A 19,534-nucleotide genomic window follows, 5' to 3' on the forward strand; every position below is an offset into this window, starting at 1 on the left:
ACATTTACTGAAATTCTGACACATTAAGTTAAACAGGGAAGCTTCTCTTCAAGACGCAGGCTTGCCTTGTCTTAAAGACACCAATTGATGGTAATTTCCAGGTTCAGAATTTAATTCGAGAATTTACTCGGCTAATTTGTTTTGCTCAACGTAAACATTACTGCGGCACAATTTGTTCCCTTCTGTCCTGAACATTTTGTAGCTCTGTTGTAGCTCCTATTTCTTTAAGACTTTCCTCTTTAAAGTGTCAGTGTGCACTGATTGATGAGCCATCTGAAATGACATTTCAAGGCACTTACTCAATCGTTGACACATTCTACTTCTATTTTTCATTGCAACCTAAATAAGTGAGAGAAGAAGATCCTGTACTGCACACGAATAGCTTCAGGAATTGTGTCCTCTGTGGTGGGAACTTTGGGCTTGATAAGTCTTTTAAATGCACATAAGAGCTGTTTTACACATTGGAGGGAAAAGGGAAAAATACTGAAAGCATGAAACGGGTACTTTTGACATTTTTAGTCCTGTCTCTTTTGTTCTGACTTAATTTTCCTTTTTCATCAGTTGGTGACAAGGTGCCTGCTGACATCAGAGTGACCTCAATAAAGTCCACCACCCTGCGGGTGGACCAGTCTATCCTTACAGGTACTTCCCTTCTCTCACCCAGAAACCTTTCTTTGCAACTTTAATTTAAAAGGCCGAGGCCATATGCAGTTTACAAATATGTTTTAATTATGTATACTTTCTTCTCCCTTAGGTTGTGACTGTAACATTGTTACACCACATGACCTAGTAGTAATCTTTTACTTGAAAATCTAATGCTATATAATTGTCTTGTTTTTTTTCTTTAGGGGAGTCGGTTTCTATCATCAAACACACTGACCCTGTTCCTGACCCCAGAGCTGTCAACCAGGACAAAAAGAACATGCTGTTTTCTGTACGTGTATCGCCTGCAGCTAACTGAGTCATGCTTATCTTTGGCATTCATATAAGGTCTTGATGTTATTACAGACAAAGCTGGACAACCTGACATTTGTTCATGTTTGAAATCAGGAACTCATTTGGTTAAAGAGAAGTCAAATGTTTTTTTTTTTTATTTCTCATGCTCATTTTTATGTCCTTCTTTTCCCAGGGCACAAACATAGCTGCAGGTCGCGCTATAGGTGTTGTAGTTGCTACAGGCGTCACCACAGAGATTGGTAAGATCCGTAATCAGATGGCAGCTACTGAGCAAGAGAAGACACCGCTGCAGCAGAAGTTGGATGAGTTTGGCCAGCAGCTCTCAAAGGTCATATCCCTGATCTGCGTGGCTGTGTGGGTCATCAACATCGGCCACTTCGGTGACCCAGTCCATGGCGGCTCCTTTGTCAGAGGGGCTATCTATTACTTTAAAATTGCTGTCGCCCTGGCTGTGGCTGCCATCCCCGAGGGCCTGCCTGCCGTCATCACCACCTGCCTGGCCCTCGGCACACGTCGCATGGCCAAGAAGAATGCAATCGTTCGCAGCCTGCCCTCAGTGGAGACCCTGGGCTGCACCTCAGTTATCTGCTCTGATAAGACAGGCACACTCACCACCAACCAGATGTCCGTCTGCAGAGTGAGTGGTCATTCTAAGTTTCAGAAAAGGCTTTTTTTCTCTTTGAGTGAGAGGTCATCCCATTTAGCTAAAATATGCTGCATTTCAAACATTGGAGTTTTCAATTATTGCATTCTTTCATGATCGGCAGCTCCAAAAGTGCTTCTGGGAATCCCTTCTGAAAGTTTCATGTAGGTAAATTTGTGCGGTTTGATGGTCGTTATTAATGCCAGTCTGCTCAGTTCACCTTTTTCTTCTTTTTTTTTTTTTTCTTTCTTGGTCTTTTGAGCCTTCATTCAAGCAAGAAGGCTGGAAAATCTGTGTTGCTGTAATGTTTATCTCCATTTGCCAGGTTCGCGGCTGCTGTTGATGGCGTAATATGAACTGGCAAGACCAAGCAGAACCCTTAGTACTACAATACTCTATATCACCATATCAGTTCACACACATACACTGTGGAGGTTTCTAAAATGTCACATTGCCTGAACAAACTGTTCTGTTTCATTGAATCAATGGTTCATATATAATTACATAAAACATTAAACACGGAAAGATCTTATCCACAAATATTCATAAGTCACACATGGCCTCACCTTTTCCTTTTGTCTGCCAAGGTTTGAGTGTTGCTTGCTAACTGACTTTGCTCTAAGCACACAGTAAATGCCAGCACTGTTGTTTGTCTTGGCTCTTGTTAGGAGCTTTGCCCACACCCAGTCTCTTTTTACACCTCTTGTGATTCCATCCTGTAGTTCACCTCACACCTCAGCGACATTTGACTTATGTTGGGTTTATGACAGCCGTTCTTGAAAACGGCAATGCATGCCAAAATTGATGTCACCAGAGCTGCCACCGTGGGCGCTTTGGTGTTGTTTTGGCTGGTCTTGCCATCTCTCAATTTTTGTAACCTAGAGTGTTTTGCATGAGTGAGGGGTCATCTTCACAGGCCCTTCACAGTATGACCCATCAAAACACAAGAAGATTTTACTGATTTTTCAGCTTGACAAGCAATGACTGGTGATCTGAAGATCAGACTCAAAGAAATCTGACATCCACATTTTTTGGTTCAAAGCTTTTCCTCTCTCTTTTCCTCACAGTTTGTGATATCTGCAAGGCAAAATTAATTGGCATCACCCTGATGAAAATGCATCCTTTAACAAGGCAAAGATGGCTAAGATGAAAGCTAGCAAGAATGCTGTGCAATGCACAAGCATCCGCTGTCTTTCTTTCACATTAATTATGAAAATAGTAAAGGCATTGGAAGGAATATCATTGAGTTGTTGGGTCTGAATGACCAACCACTGTTTGTAGTCAAGGGTTTTGGTTGTCACCTGGTCCCACAATACGCAATACTGACCTGGAGATACTTTACCAGACTTGTGCTACCAGAAATATTCTAATTCAATGCCATGCTTGATGGCTCAGAGGCATATCATCTGCAACCCTCTATGCTGCCTCTGTATTTTGCATGACAGCTGGATTATCAATAAAGGAGATCCATCCCTCCAAAAGATGCCACTTCAAAATGGAATTCGTGGCTCCCTGCATTTTCTGTTCAGTAGCATAGGTCTGTGCCCGCACTTCCCCTCTCCCCCAGATGACGTGGACCGCCTGTCTGATTAATGCGAAGCAGCAGGGAGTTCCCTGAAGTGGGAGGAGTATGGACGAGTGATCTCACCATAATTCTGAAACCCTCGCAGACAAAAAAAGACTGAGACAGACTGAGGCTGGTAAATGATTGACCTTCTGCTTCCATCTATACTCCCTGGCGTTCTGCTCTCTGCTGGGAGATAAGAGGACGCATACACATTCATATCCCCACAAAGACATATCAAACCTCCACTTTGCGGCTGTTTTTCAGCAATGTGTTTCCTGAAGATAGTCCTTGTCGGGGTTATTCTACTCTTGCAGCGTCACATTCATTGTATGTTTGGAGTCTACTCTTTTTTTTATTTTTTTCAGGCTTTTGTCTCTATTTGTTTCGGGACTGGTCTCCAGCCATTTGCCCTGACTATACTATACGATTCTCTGCCTTTAGAGGCATCCCCATTTTGACAGGATTTCCAGGGATTCCCCTCGGTATCCTGACACCGTACTTCCCTTTTCCCGTCACTCATGTACACATGCACGCATGTAAAAAGCAAACACAGGCGCAGATACAATAAAAATGGTTAGTCACCATGCATATACTCAGTTAACCTCAGAGGAAGTGAATAGGAAAAAAAACAACCTCTGCCACTACCACTGAGTAACATGGCTCATACTGTGCCTTGTTTCCGTGGAGACCATAGTGGTTCAGATAGTGAAGAAAAACTTACCACAGATAAACAAACATTCTGGTGTTATTCCTAACGCTGCTATTTTTTGCTTGCGTGGAAATTTTTGAGCCCCTGAGAGGCCATTCTTGAATTGTTACATAGTGGTAGGACAGATGGTGCCAAACGTTTGTGAGATTAAACATTCAGCTGGAGTTTGAAGCCGATTAAAGTGCAGTACATCTTGATATGAAAAGAAAAAATAAGGGACTAACAGTGTAAAAAATAGAGAATGAGTGAAGTCATCAAGAGAAATTGTAACTCCTGAGCAAATCTATTGTGTTTAAAGCAGATTTTTAAAGTTTAGGTCTGTCTCGGCCCCACTTGTGCTTACTTTTGGTAGACGGTACAGTCGAAGAAATCTAATGGCAGGAAATACAGGAAATAATAGTACCTGTTTTAACGAGTGGTCAAACAGGTGTTATCTAAGTATAGTCACTATTATAGTCACGACTCTTTCTCCAGCATGTCATTAGACTGTGTAGTTTTTCTCACAACAAGGAGTAGTGCAGAGAGTTTAGAGGTCACCTGTGGTCACCATCCTCCCTGCAATATTTGGTTGATTTACCGATCATAGTCTGATTAAAGAAAAATAATATTGTATATGCGACTAGTTTAACAAAATTAAGTTATACTTTAGTATTTTAAAACAGCTAGTACTACTGTTGGTTAGGAAAAAATCAAATAGCCTTTTAAAATTAGATGAACATTAGTGCAGAGTGCATGCGTCATTTTTGCAGGAATCTTTCTGCTGCACTCAGTTAAACAGTTAAATGCCTTCACTGCAATAGTGGACTCAACATTAAAAGAAAAACAGCAAAAACTATAAAGAGGGCACCGTCTGTGCAAGTGCCAGAACTGTTTAGATCACATATAGCTGATTGTATTTTTTTCTGGGTCAGCATGATCAAATTACTTGATTAGTCAACAGAGTGCTGGAGTTTTCACTCTAACTGCTGCTCTTTGGAAGTGTTTTGGCTTGACATCTGTCTCAGAGCCTGCATAGAACAGGGATCCCTCAGGACATGGACAACAAGAAAGACCCCGCTTATGATAAGGGAGAGAACTATGAGCACTCAGAGCAGGTTGGAATTAGCAATTTGAGGGCTGCAGATAAACGTTGCCTGTCTCAACCTGAATATTGGTATCGTGGCTCAACTTTGTGCCAGGCTTTTACTCAAGACTTTTGTACTCATGATTTTTTTTTCTCAGTTGTATTTTTAGCCCCAGATGTTCTTACAGTTGTACAAGCAAATTAAACTTAAACAGTGGACTGTTGAGAGCAAGATTTGAAGTTGTATATCAGAGTAAAATTATGGAAAAGTTACAATTATGAAATTGCATGTTCTCGCAATCACCCAGCTAATTATTACAAGGCTTGTAATCTTGAATTATTGTGATAGAGATTTATGGTTGTGTTTTATCTTGTCCAGACTCGGTTCGTAGGCTTAATGCAGTAACCTAATCGTTGCAGAGATTTGTTGGGATAATTAGTTCTAGGCTAAAATGTACTATTAGTCATGATTTTGGGGAATAACAGCTCCCAGTCTTGTAAAATACCAGCTTCTGCGTTGCCTCCTCGTTTTCTTGATGCACTTGTATTACCTGTGCATTACAAACTGCATATCTTTGGGGGATTTTCACAAAAAAGATTTGCCAACAAAGCCGATCCTTGGACAGCTCTGGGATTTCAGGTCTTCTTCCTCCTCCCACTGCCTCGTTTCCCAGGAGCTGACTGCAGCATGTTTGGCAGGTCGAGTGACTGATGAAGCCTGACATGAAGACTTGTGAGCGCTGCATCTCTCGTGATGCTTACATGTTTAAAAAATACTAAAAACATCAATAGAATGTACAGTAATTGCCGCACAAACTGGAATTCTTTGAACGAGAGTTTTTGCAACCATTTCTTTTAGATTTGCAAATTTGTCGCTTTAATTCATTGTAAGACATAGTTCACGTTAAGCACCAACCGTTTTCAGGCACTATATGAAGGAATCGTATAAATGTTGTACACATCCTCACCTCAGTGGGGCTGTAGTGTGTCGCTTATTGTAGCATTTAAGTTGCACTGTGTATTACTTTCTGTGCTTCTGAATCAAACTTTATTTGTATAACATATTTGTGTATATTTTAGATTAATGAAATGCAATTCAAAGTGCTTAACATGTAACTGATGAATTGCAGAAAATTAAAAATGGATTTAGAGATTAATGCACATCCCTCAAAAAGGTAACTGAATGAGTCGGCAAAATAAAAGATGGGTAGGTCGGATAATGAGATGATACAATGCATACTGAAAATTATACTGAAATCCCACTGCTAAAACATACAAATGAACACTTACTGTGAAAAAGAAGAGGAAATCACCATTGTAGTCATTATTAGTAATGAATTGCCTTCGATTCAAGTTGTTCCTAATAAAATCGCCTCTGAGTTCAGTCACATATATGAAAAGTGTGACTTCATGATAACAACTAAGCTAAAATGATTACAACTAAAATAAATTGGCAATAAAAAGTACTCGTGGGTTTGACCAATTTGTTTACATGACAGTTTCTACCATAACCAGTGAAATGAGAAGTAATCCCAGGTGCTTCTGTTTTCTGTGCATCACTTGAACAAACATACATTTTTAAAACCAGCTGTTTCTGTATTCTTTTTAAAGTGGTCACAGTCGAAGGAAATAAGGGAACAGTTGACTTCAAAATGTGTTATTTACTGTAGTTGGTCCACACACTGAAAATATGGCTCCAGATAGATTGTGTAGATTTCAACATTTTGACTCTTTGACCTTTTAAGAGCAGCACAAGAGGATGAAGCACAGCTCTGTCTAATTGGTTAACTCATCTGCTCTGTTTGCGTTTGCTTTTTTTCTCATCTCCAGATGTTCGTTATAGACAAAGTCGAGGAGTCGAGCTGCACCCTGCATGAGTTCTCAATAACTGGTTCTACATATGCCCCAGAGGGACAAATGTGAGTGTCACAGATCTATTACGTCATTGACGAAAGGTGAAAGCTGATCACTTTGATAAGTCGTGACATGAAAAATATGAGTCTGGTGCACTTTTTTTTGTGCGTGTGTGTGTGTTCATATTTCCTGGCCCTTTGTTCTGTATTCTCATCACCCACTTAATTGGTTGTCCTTTTTGACGTGTAGAGGGAACATCCGTAAAAAAAATTTCCCCCATAAATATGTATCTATGAAGGCATGCAAGTAGGTGGTTGTCCATTAGACATGAGCTGAATTTCAGCAGTTTATGCATACTGTTTATTTTACTCTTTAACACGTACAGCATTCTGACTCTAGATGAACCCACCAATTTCATAACAGCAGAGTGTGGGTTACTGTGTGGGAGCTTCACTAGCAACGGTTGCAGTCTCAACAGGGAAGGGATCTATGGTTGTCATGCAGTCAGCGCTATTTGTCAGAAGCAGGCACACAAACAAACACCCAGCGTCTGTTTACTACTGTACAGCCACTGTTTCTCCAGTTAACTTTGGAATGTTAAACAACTGAATGTCATTCCCAATCCTAAATATTCAGAAGGGTTCTGTGTCTGAGGTGAAGCGAAGTATGAAGTGTTTACTCTTGCGTTTTGCTGTTGTGAGTGATGCCTGCGGATGTGTGTCTGTTTTTCTTTCAGAATTAAAGGAAACAAGCCCATCCAGTGTGGAGACTATGATGGGCTTGTGGAGTTGGCCACTGTGTGCTCCATGTGCAACGACTCTTCACTGGATTACAATGAGGTCATTCACACACACACACACACACACACACTGTTTTTTATTTCCCATGCAAAATATCTTTATCTGTAGCGCATACAGGGTGGTGCCATGAAGGCCCTTCATGTATTTACACTATCTATAGTCATCTGAAAAAAGAAAGTACAACCTCTTTTAATTCTAAGGTTTACATATCAGGACATGATTAAAAAAATCATCTGGTCTTTTCCAGGTTTTCAAAATTAGATAAATGAACTTTCAGATGAACAACAATACATGAAAAATTAAAAAATGACACTATTTATGTCTCAATTTATCCAAAAACTCATTCAAAATGCAGAAGCGATATATGAAAAACTTTATAGGACATATGATAAATAGAAGCCAGCTGCTAATCAGATGCGTATGTGAGCACCTCTGTAACAGCAAGGTTTTAGCAGTTTGTTTGTTTGGAGCATTCACATGTGTGTTAACACAATGCCAAGGAGGAAAGACATCAGCAGTGATCTTAGAGAAGAGATTTTTGCTGCTCATCAGTCTAGGAAGGGATATAAGGTAATTACCAAACTATTTGGAGTCCATCATTCTACAGTAAAAAAGATTATTCACAAGTGGAAAACAAGACGGTTGTTAATCTTCACATTGGACGTCCCAGCAAGTTCACCCCAAGGTCAGACCATGCAATCCTCAGATAAACTTTAAAAAAGCTAAGAGCTACATCTCTTAGACTCTACAGGCCTCAGTTAGCATGTAAAATGTTAAAGTTCATGACAGCACAATTAGAAAAAGACTGAACAAGTATGGCTTGTTTGGAAGGGCTGCAGGAGAAAGCCTCTTCCCTGTAAAAAGAACATGGCAGCACAGCTTAGGTTTGTAAAGTTACATCTGAAAACAAATGCCTCAAACCAACTGTCAAGCACAGTGATGGAGGACTGATGATTTGGGCTTGTTCTGCAGCCACAGGACCTGGACACCTTTGAGCTATTGAGTTGAATATGAACTCCTCTGTAGGTATTCTGTCAGAGGCCATCTGTCCGACAGCTAAAGTTTGGCTGAAGTTGAGTCATAAAACAGAACAATGATCACAAACACAGCAGCAAGTCTACATCAGAATGTCTGAAAAAGAAAAGAATTAAGGTGTTGCAATGATCCACAGGTACTTTAGGAGAGCTGTGCATAACTGAAAGTTGCAAACCTCAATAATCTGAACTTCATAAAGAAAACAATTGGCTTGCATTAAAGTGGTTCTACAAACTTTAAATGTGCAGTGTGTACCTAGTGTTTACCACGCTGCTTCTGCATTTTGGCTTAATTTGTGTTCAATAAATAAGGGTATAGTGTAATGTGTCACAGGTTGTTGATCATGTGAAGTTGGGTTTATCTAATTTTAGGAACTAGTAAAGACAATGTGATTCTTTTATTTTACCGTATATTTTTATGCGTAAAACCTTAGACTTGAAAGAGAGTGAACTTCCCTTTTTTTGTGACTGTAATATATGTACACTCCAATGAAAGACACCACTTGATCACACACATACAGCCTTCTCTTCTTCAGTGGAGCTAATTTTACTCTGATGTATTATCCTTTCTCTGGTTTGGATTGCTTTTCTCACCTCTTTGTCATCACCATGTTATCATGGTAACCGTGCTGAGTACAGAACCCAGGGATAAAGCACTTCTCAGCTCCCATGTATCCTCACAAGAATATCAGTCTCTACTCTCATAAGTGGCTGTTTTGCCACCAGTTCGGTGCTTTTATTTTTTTTATTTGGGTAAAAGGTTGGAGTATGAGATGAGCGTTCTAAAGCAGGAAAGTGGGGGACAACAGAGGATGTGAATATTGGAGGGGAATGAGGTGTTTTATTGCCTTCTATGGCTGGTCACACAACAAATGACATGTGGTATACATTAACTGTCTCATCTCAACCACTCCACGTCTCAGCTGGCAAGGGCACAACACTTTGCATGAGTGACTCAAAATGTATGGTGGCAATAGAGGTCAGATTGGCTCTTATTTGTTTTGGAGTCATTCTTCTGTCACGTCAAAGTTTTGTTTACATTTAACTGTCACTTTAAAGGGGTCTGAGCTCATCGGGTTGGCTTCTTTTAATCACAGTTCAATCTTTAAGTTTTTTCAGTTTTTAATGAATATCTGTTATCTGTTCTCTCCAGTCCAAAGGTGTTTATGAGAAGGTGGGTGAGGCCACAGAAACGGCTCTCACCACTTTGGTGGAAAAGATGAACGTCTTCAAGACCGACGTGTCTGCACTCACCAAGGTGGAACGTGCTGGGGCCTGCAACTCGGTAAGAACGTACACTGTGAGGATGTGACACCTCAACGGGCTGCGAACAGCACGGTGAAGTTTTGGTCATTTGTCACTGATTATATAATCAGATGTCAGAGCATGTGTCTGCATACATTTGCATACACACAGTACATAGTAAAAAATTCATACTTGCAGCCCATGCACTTCCTATGAAATTATTTGGTTAGATTCTGGTGTGCGTCACTGCATGCATTTGTATGTCATTCATTCAGTGAGCACACTGTTTGTTCCACAGCTGGCATATAGGCTCCAGACTTCGCAGTCTATAGCATAAATATGTGAGACTGTAATTATTCTGCTCATTATATCACCCTGTGTACTGCATGTGTTCATGGGGGGAGGCAGCAAAATGACCTAATGGCCTCCTCTTTATATCATACATATTTGTGTCAAATCATGGTTTTCACATGTAGGTATAGTTTAATCCAGGCCTAACAGAGAGTAAGTCAACACATCAGGGTTTATTGTCTTGTACAAGGACATCCTCATAAGACTCAGTGTTGTCCATTTTACACCCATGTTTGACTTGAGGGTGTGAACTTGTCATTATTTGTTCTTGACTTCTCCCATAAAGGTATTTAACAGCTTACTTTGTGTCCTGCTAGCAGCAGTGATGTTAGATGTTGTTGTTCTCTATTTGCATTTAATATGTTGAGGTGGTCTGTGGAAGAGAGGATGCCCTTGTGTGGGTGTGGCTTGTAGTTTGCTAAGCTGCTGTTTGTCCTGCAGTGATGAGGAGCTTGTCATCCACTCCAGCTCTTAGCTTTTCCACTGCTGTGTCAATAAAGGTCATTAAAATCCCAGTCACTCTAATTTTCGGGATGCTGGCGATTGACAAACGCTTAGGGGTGTCTAATTAGAAGAGGCTTGTATTGACCAAAAGGGTAGAGAAACAGATGGTTCATAGCGGTTTTTTTTGTTTGTTTGTTTTAATTTTAAACCTCTAAATGAGTCTGCTGCACACGCTTAGTGTAATCACGTATAAATTCAATCTCTTCGCAGTAAGACACATCCTCAGCAAATTTTAGATGAGATGGCCATAACTTTCCAAGTAGCTGCTGGCAGCACAGAGCAGAAAACATCAGGAAAAAAGTGCATACCATGCTAAGACAAACCTCCTGTTGCTCTCCTTGTTTGATAGAGCGAAAAAGTTGATCATACCGACAGTTTTTAAATATGTTTTACAGAGTGCGTGTTCACCACGTACAATCATCTAGCAGGACAGAATATCTTCAGTTTAACCTCTAAGGCTTCTCTGTGCATTGGCATCAGGGCAGAATATGAACCAGAGGGACTCCTACTGGTAGAATGAGATAAGATGTTAAAGGTAAATTATGGTGAATATGAGGAAAAGGGGCATATTTTAGGCTTTATACAGTGCAAGTTGGTCCTCTAATTAGCACTTTGCTTGTTTGTATATGATTCTGGTGTTGCTGATCATCTTCAGGCCACATCAGTAACATCAAATGCCGCCGTACAGACATCCAAGACAGCAGCCAGACATTTTAAAAAAAAGAAGTTGAGAGTCGGCTCTGAAGTGTCATCCCTCAGCTGTCAGTGGCTCAGTTTAACCTCTCAGTCACCCTCCAGCTTCCAGTCTGACAGATACCCATATAGCTACTTAGCTCTGTCTCTGGCTCATTGTCTCTTTCTTGCTCTGTCACTTCTAATTATTTTTCTTGTTCTTTTTCATCCGTTAGGTGATCAGACAATTAATGAAGAAGGAGTTCACTCTGGAGTTCTCTCGTGACCGCAAGTCCATGTCTGTCTTCTGCACTCCAGTCAAACCGGGCTCCCAGAGCAAGATGTTCATCAAGGCACGGCTAAATAATACAGTATCAAATTAACACGTACGGTACAGGTGGAAAGTTTCAGACCTCTTCAAATTTTCAACATTATCTTTCAGACTTATCTCAAAATGTATTCACTTGAGTTTTGACTTAATCTCACACGGCAGTAGCAATTTAGAAATCTCAGATCATGAGCGTTATGGAAAGGTTTTCTTTCAGGTTTGCCATATTTTTTATGCTCTTATCTTCCAGCCCCATTACAGAAAAAAAAATCCCCACAGCATGGTGTCACCATCACTATGTTTGTCTTTAGGGAGGAATTTAATAAGGTGATGCGCAATGCCTGGTTTCCAGCACATGCATCATTGGGGAATTTTGGACAAATACTTCAGTCTTTGTTTCATCAGATCAGAGGATTTTGCTTGTCATGGTCTGAGAGTCATTCAGGTGACGTTTGCAGCAGGTTGTCACTCATCTTTTATTGAGGATTGGCTTCTGACACTTCTCTTGTCCTTGTGGCTTTGTTTTCACTTGCACCTACATCATCTTAAATACACTTGTGTGAGCCTTCCTAATTATGTTTAATTCAGTTGGACACTATCCAAGTGGATTGTTAGTCAAGTTGTAGAATCATTGCAACACGAAATGATAGAAGGAGGAGCCATCAGAATTGTTATGGGTGGAATAACTAAGGCTGTGAATACTTATGTAGGTGGGATGTAAAACTTTCCATCTGCCCTGTAAACATACTTTCTCATCACTTTCCTCTAAATTCTATTCTAACAACTGTTTCATGTCCTTTTGTCAATAAAATTTCATGTTGATAGGGTGCCCCAGAAAGTGTGATTGAGAGGTGTCAGTACTTGCGGGTCGGAACAGGAAAGGTGACGCTGACACCCACCCTGCGTGACCAACTGTTGTGTAAAATCAGGGAGTGGGGGACAGGCAGGGACACCCTGCGCTGCCTAGCTCTGGCCACTCATGACACCCCGCGACGCAAAGACGAAATGGACCTGGAGAATTCCAGCAAGTTTGCAGAATATGAGGTACAGTAAAGAGTTGGGGAAAACATTTACACATTTAGCATGAGGATTCGTGTTAAAACTAGCTAATTTTTTCTCTTATTGAAACTTTAGTTTGACATTTTATGAATTATGCTTCATTGAGTTTCCCCAAAGTTTGGAAAAAATACTGCACCGTACTTTGCATAAAGACTGAAATAAGGGGAAAGTGTTTGTGTGGTTATGATTTCCAGGCCTCATACAACTCCCTATTTAGCAAGTTGTATAGCTGGTCGGGCTAGTTGTTCTTTCGCTTGTTATCAAAGGAATCAGATCTTTGCTTGGTATCAGCGCTTCCATAAGGCTGATATTTCAAAAGTCTTAAACAATAAGTCTATGAATATGACAGTTATAAACTGGCAATTAGTCAGTTATCTAATTTTTAATGTGAAATGGCTTTTGTCGTGATAACTTTACATGAACCAATGACACTACACTATCTTCACTTGCTTGATAATAAAGCTTTAACACTTTTTTTGGACCTTGTCTTTTGTTGTAATGAAGTAATCGGTTTTCCTGCAGAAATATGAATAGAAACTTTCACTGAAATTGGAATGAAATTCTGTGTTCAGATGTGAACTGGTGAAAGCGCTCTTTTTTTTAACCTTTCAGATGGGCCTCACGTTCGTTGGATGTGTGGGCATGCTCGACCCACCCAGGAAGGAGGTGATCGGTTCGGTGAAACTCTGCAATGAAGCAGGTATCCGGGTTATCATGATCACAGGAGATAACAAGGGCACAGCTGTGGCCATCTGCAGGCGAATTGGAATCTTTGGCGAGGAGGAGAACGTAACAGGAAAGGCCTACACAGGCCGTGAGTTTGACGATCTCACACTGGAGGCTCAGAGGGAAGCTGTCAAACAGGCAAGATGCTTTGCCCGTGTCGAGCCAGCCCACAAGTCCAAGATCGTCGGATACCTTCAGTCTTTCGATGAGATCACTGCCATGGTGAGGAGAAGGGAAGCTTGCTCTTATAGTGTAAATCTGTAACTTTTCCCCTCAGCCCTACAGTGCTTTCTTCACATCATTGCATTGTATATTCTCTTTGTCATTTGTCACATAACTTTATTAACAAGGCAAGAATGCATTTTCTCTGTCCTGAAGGTTTGTCATTTAGTAACATTTCACAAGAGGAGGGCAGAGAGGCATGACATGTTTCAGGTCTCTCTGAGGCTGCTCTCTCAGACACTGCTATCTAAAGCTGTCATCTTTGGTCCGCTCTGTTGCTTCCTATCTGACACACGTCTCAGAAAAGAGGTTGTCTCAGATCTGATGGGGGGGGGGGGGGGGGGTGGTGGTACAGGAGAGAGTGAGACAACAATATCACAATTTTCCTGTCAAATTCACTCCCCCTTTTACAGCAGTTTAAAGCAGCTTCAGGCCCTGCAAAGACAGAGACACTTGCTAAGCTTTGATTTAATCCTGTCTGGATCTAAATTCAAAACTGAGATGAGAGAGAAGCTCTCTTTCAAATATCATTACTTTTTTAGACTTGCATAACACTGGTTTTCGGACTGCTGAGAAATTCTTTGAGCTTTTACTCTTCAAAGAAGTTGATCCAACTCGCTGATACTGAACATTTTCCTCTGTTTCTTGAAATTAGTTCTTGTCTGCAAAATATCCTCCAGTTTACAATTACTATTTCATCTTCTAATGGTTGGATTTTTAAAGTTGTTACGATTAAGAAATTCAAGTCTTTTGACTCAGTTCAAATCTCTCAGACAGGAGATGGTGTAAACGATGCCCCGGCACTGAAGAAAGCAGAAATTGGCATTGCCATGGGTTCGGGTACAGCTGTGGCCAAGTCGGCATCTGAGATGGTGCTGTCTGATGATAACTTCTCCACCATCGTAGCTGCTGTGGAGGAAGGCAGAGCCATCTACAACAACATGAAGCAGTTCATCAGATACCTCATTTCCTCCAACGTGGGAGAAGTTGTCTGGTGAGACACAGCCAGGATCTGGGACCGTCTTCACAGTTAGTCTGGTGTCCTTGGCTGATCGCTGTTCTCCCCGTCTGTCCACAGTATCTTCCTGACAGCCATCCTGGGTCTCCCTGAGGCTTTGATTCCAGTCCAGCTGCTGTGGGTTAATTTAGTGACTGATGGTCTTCCTGCCACCGCCTTGGGCTTTAACCCTCCAGACCTGGACATCATGGACAAACCACCCCGCAACCCAAAGGAGCCACTCATCTCAGGCTGGCTCTTCTTCAGATACTTGGCCATTGGAGGTAGCAGTTGCATCTGACATAATGACAGATTATGATTAACAGGTTTACAGTTTAGGGTGTAAGTGTAAAAAGTAAATGGAAAAAAGCTACAATACCTTAATGAAATTACTTGAAAAATGCTGGTAGAATATGTTTCTTCTGGCTCTCGCAAGCTTGGATAACACATGGAATAACTACGGCAGCTAGTAGAACAAATGCTATCTGAAACTTATCATTTGTGAGCTGTTTGGGAAATTCCATATATAGGGTATACATATGTCAAATTTGTTTTCTTGTAGGATACGTGGGACTTGGAACGGTGAGCGCAGCCACGTGGTGGTACCTGTTTGATGAAGACGGCCCACAAGTGTCTTTTTATCAGCTGGTGAGCGACCAAACATCCTTCTCAGTTGGCCTTATACAGCACAGCCTTGTCCTCAGAGGATACTATGATAATATTCATTATGCTCCCCTTTACCTTCTTTCCTTAACCCACTGTTGGACACAGTAATGTTTGGTTAGTCCAGCAGGCTGGAGTAGAAAAGGAAGTGAGACCCATGAGGAATGATTGCACACAGAGTTGGGATGAAGCCAGGGTTCTGCAGCTGTTCCCCCGTCAGATCTGATGAAACTCTGATTTGATGGGAGAACTTCAGGGAAAGATAACTCCCACCTGTCTCTCTGTTACAGCGACACTTCATGCAGTGCACTGAAAACAACCCCATGTTCAAGGGAATAGACTGTGAGGTGTTTGAATCCCGCTACCCCACAACCATGGCGCTGTCAGTGCTGGTCACTATCGAAATGTTCAATGCACTCAACAGGTCAGTAATTTTCTATTGCCATGTCCGGGTAAACAATGCTTGAATGCCAGGGCTGTCATTAAAAGGAAGAAACACTGTCATGCAACAAGACAACAGGCCCTTTGAGAAAAAATGATGTAATTGTCTGAGGGATAACATGCCAGAAAAACACAACCGTCAGCTCTATTCACAGCAGGAAGGATGTGATGTGTCTAGTTTTTTGTCTTTGGTATTTGGGGCAAATGGGGAAGAGGAACCATGTACAGCAACATGTTTTAAGAAATGGAACAATATATTTTTTGGATGAAGACTCAAAATAAAATGATATTCTATAAAAATAGATAAAGGGAAATCTCCTCTGTGTTTTTTTTGAGCCAGAGTTGCTTGTGGAGAAATTCTCACAGTCACTTCCCTACAGAAAGAAATGCTTATATCTCACTTAGGAAAGTCTAATGCACCATATTTACCCATACATACACCATACATGTCTTTACTTGTTTAGCTGCATCGTTTCTGAGAAACTTTTATGTAAGTTACTGTTTATCAAGTTCAGCAGCTGTACCATCGTCATGTTTTGATCTGTTAAAACCTCTCCCTGCCAGTTTGTCTGAGAACCAGTCCTTGGTCAGGATGCCTCCCTGGGTCAATATTTGGCTGCTGGGAGCAATCATCCTCTCCCTCTCCCTCCACTTTTTAATCCTCTACATCGAGCCTCTGCCGGTAAGTTAGCTAGAGTCTTAGCTAGACTCCTCTCCTGTCACTTGGTCAGCTCACAACTATGGAAAAATGTGCAACATGCATACTGACAGTTAGCACTCATGTCGCGGTCAAAAATCATGGTCCAATTTTTATTTATTCCCAACCCATCACTTTATCCATGTTGTTAACTAGTTGTTTTAGAAAGCCAAACGCTGTGGTGCCAGGCTGAAAGCCAAAGTTCTGAACTGTGGTATCGCAGTTTCAGGCCCAGCAAAGTGCCCATGTGCACAACAAAGGTCGGTGCTTCAAAATGAGTCACTTATTTATTTTAAACGACTAACTTTTTTATTTTTTAATTCAGAATAGAGATCAGGAAGACAAAAGAGTTCCAGATTACAAAATTAAATAACATTGGCAGCATTGGTGTTGTTGCAGGTTGTCAGGGTGCAACATGACCAACAACTAATAATACTCACAGGTCTCAAAGATGACTGCCAAACATTTTTCACTTGTGTAAAATATGCTTCAATTGCATGAAACATTTTTCAGTTGCACAAAACATGTTTCACTCGCACAAAACATGTTTCACTCACGCCCAACGATTCACAAACATTCAGTGTGGTTTGCAAAGAAACCAAAGGCCAACTGATCTGTGCACAAATACGTGTAATTCGTACTCCACAACAACAGTGGGCGCTGTTTATTAAATTTAAGGCCGCCAAGATCAGTTTGCCTTTGATTGTGGATCTGATCTGCAAAGCGGAAAGTTACTGCCAAAAGTTCCGTGACAGCGATAAGATCGTGCCAAAAGTCCCGTGACAGCGGTAAGATCGTGCCAAAAGTCCCGTGACAGCGGTAAGATCGTGCCAAAAGTCCCGTGACAGCGGTAAGATCGTGCCAAAAGTCCCGTGACAGCGGTAAGATCGTGCCAAAAGTCCCGTGACAGCGGTAAGATCGTGCCAAAAGTCCCGTGACAGCGGTAAGATCGTGCCAAAAGTCCCGTGACAGCGGTAAGATTGTGCCAAAAGTCCCGTGACAGCGGTAAGATCGTGCCAAAAGTCTCGTGACAGCGGTAAGATCGTGCCAAAAGTCCCGTGACAGCGGTAAGATCGTGCCAAAAGTCCCGTGACAGCGGTAAGATCGTGCCAAAAGTCCCGTGACAGCGGTAAGATCGTGCCAAAAGTCCCGTGACAGCGGTAAGATCGTGCCAAAAGTCCCGTGACAGCGGTAAGATCGGGCCAAAAGTCCCGTGACAGCGGTAAGATCGTACCAAAAGTCCCGTGACAGCGGTAAGATCGTACCAAAAGTCCCGTGACAGCGGTAAGATCGGGCCAAAAGTCCCGTGACAGCGGTAAGATCGTGCCAAAAGTTCCGTGACAGCGGTAAGATCGTGCAAAAAGTCCCGTGACAGCGGTAAGATTGTGCCAAAAGTCCCGTGACAGCAGTAATATCGTGCAAAAAGTCCCGTGACAGCGGTAAGATCGGGCCAAAAGTCCCGTGACAGCGGTAAGATCGTGCCAAAACTCCCGTGACAGCGGTAAGATCGTGCCAAAAGTCCCGTGACAGCGGTAAGATCGTGCCAAAAGTCCCGTGACAGCGGTAAGATCGTGCCAAAAGTCCTGTGACAGCGGTAAGATCGTGCCAAAAGTCCCGTGACAGCGGTAAGATCGTGCCAAAAGTCTCGTGACAGCGGTAAGATCGTGCCAAAAGTCCCGTGACAGCGGTAAGATCGTGCCAAAAGTCCCGTGACAGCGGTAAGATCGTGCCAAAAGTCCCGTGACAGCGGTAAGATCGTGCCAAAAGTCTCGTGACAGCGGTAAGATCGTGCCAAAAGTCTCGTGACAGCGGTAAGATCGTGCCAAAAGTCCCGTGACAGCGGTAAGATCGTGCCAAAAGTCCCGTGACAGCGGTAAGATCGTGCCAAAAGTCCCGTGACAGCGGTAAGATCGTGCCAAAAGTCCCGTGACAGCGGTAAGATCGTGCCAAAAGTCCCGTGACAGCGGTAAGATCGTGCCAAAAGTCCCGTGACAGTTTTTCACAGTTGTAGAATTGCTTTGTACTTTAAAGATTTTAGTTTTGTACTTGAAGGATATTTCTTTGCAATTAAAGACGTATGTTTCTTACCAAACCACACTAAGTTTGTGAATCGTTGGGCATGAGTGAAACATGTTTTGCTCGTTTAAGAGGTTTTGGCAGGATTCTCACTCCATACCTTTCTCACCTAACTTAAATCCTATTGCAAACTTGTGGCTCTTCTCAAATATCAGATTTACAGTGACGACACACGTCTTTGAATTGGATTTGGGTTCACTATTGGCACACTCAGCAAAATATGGTTGTAAACAGATGAAAAAACTGACAGATGTCACAAATAAAAGCTTGGACTCGGTTCCTTTATCGGACAAGAGTTTGTATTGGTCAGTGAATATTTCTCCGTATGTTCTGTAATGGTGCACATGTATTGTCAATTTTCAGTTTCTGATTTGCAGTATATTTAGCTTTCAAGGCAACCATAGAAAACACTGTATAGTAAGAATGTCTTTCTGCCACGGCATCGACTGTAGCTCCGTCTGCAATCATGTAGTATCAGAAGAAAAGTCTCTGACTGTCTTTTTTCCTGTTCCTTAGCTCATCTTCCAGGTGACCCCTTTGTGCTGGTCTCAGTGGATTGTGGTCCTCAAGATTTCCATCCCAGTCATCCTCCTGGATGAGGCATTAAAATATGTCTCCAGGAACCATCTAGAAGGTTTGTTGAGGTTCATTATCAGTCCGGCTGTAGACTTTGTCAACCAATGAAAAAAATTTTTAAAAATCTAATATGTGGGGAAATTTGTTGATGTTTCTTAAAATCAGCTGATGTTTTTGTGTCATTGATCAAGTTTTATCTCTCTACTGATTACTGATTTTCCTGCTCTTCTTTTTCTTTTCTCCTGCATTTCCAATTCAGCATAAATTCTTACTAGCTCACCTTCTGTGAAAAGGTACTCCAAACTCTTTGTGCTTCCTGCTTCTCTCCAGTTAAACCTGACCACTATAAA

At 41.7% G+C, this 19,534-nt stretch overlaps 1 protein-coding gene across 2 annotated transcripts in view; it reads left to right on the forward strand.

The window, feature by feature from the left end:
* The window catches only part of atp2a3 (ATPase sarcoplasmic/endoplasmic reticulum Ca2+ transporting 3), a 42,049-nt gene that overhangs the window by 18,863 nt on the left and 3,652 nt on the right, over positions 1-19,534 (forward strand). The window contains exons 6-21 of one of the 2 annotated variants that reach the window (XM_072375396.1): positions 562-642; positions 849-934; positions 1,130-1,594; positions 6,770-6,858; positions 7,530-7,632; positions 9,781-9,912; positions 11,636-11,752; positions 12,553-12,771; positions 13,399-13,734; positions 14,508-14,728; positions 14,813-15,015; positions 15,294-15,379; positions 15,685-15,818; positions 16,400-16,517; positions 19,125-19,242; positions 19,444-19,477. In XM_072375396.1, the coding sequence (XP_072231497.1) occupies positions 562-642; positions 849-934; positions 1,130-1,594; positions 6,770-6,858; positions 7,530-7,632; positions 9,781-9,912; positions 11,636-11,752; positions 12,553-12,771; positions 13,399-13,734; positions 14,508-14,728; positions 14,813-15,015; positions 15,294-15,379; positions 15,685-15,818; positions 16,400-16,517; positions 19,125-19,242; positions 19,444-19,448 (2,513 nt within the window). In that variant the 3' untranslated portion in view covers positions 19,449-19,477. The remainder of the gene's footprint in view (positions 1-561; positions 643-848; positions 935-1,129; positions 1,595-6,769; positions 6,859-7,529; positions 7,633-9,780; positions 9,913-11,635; positions 11,753-12,552; positions 12,772-13,398; positions 13,735-14,507; positions 14,729-14,812; positions 15,016-15,293; positions 15,380-15,684; positions 15,819-16,399; positions 16,518-19,124; positions 19,243-19,443; positions 19,478-19,534) is intronic. The other variant, XM_072375395.1, reaches the window with a different exon arrangement.

The sequence above is a fragment of the Leuresthes tenuis genome, unplaced genomic scaffold (genome assembly GCF_036924035.1).
Source record: "Leuresthes tenuis unplaced genomic scaffold, fLeuTen1.0.hap1 SCAF_21, whole genome shotgun sequence".
NCBI classification, from domain to species: Eukaryota; Metazoa; Chordata; class Actinopteri; order Atheriniformes; family Atherinopsidae; genus Leuresthes; species Leuresthes tenuis.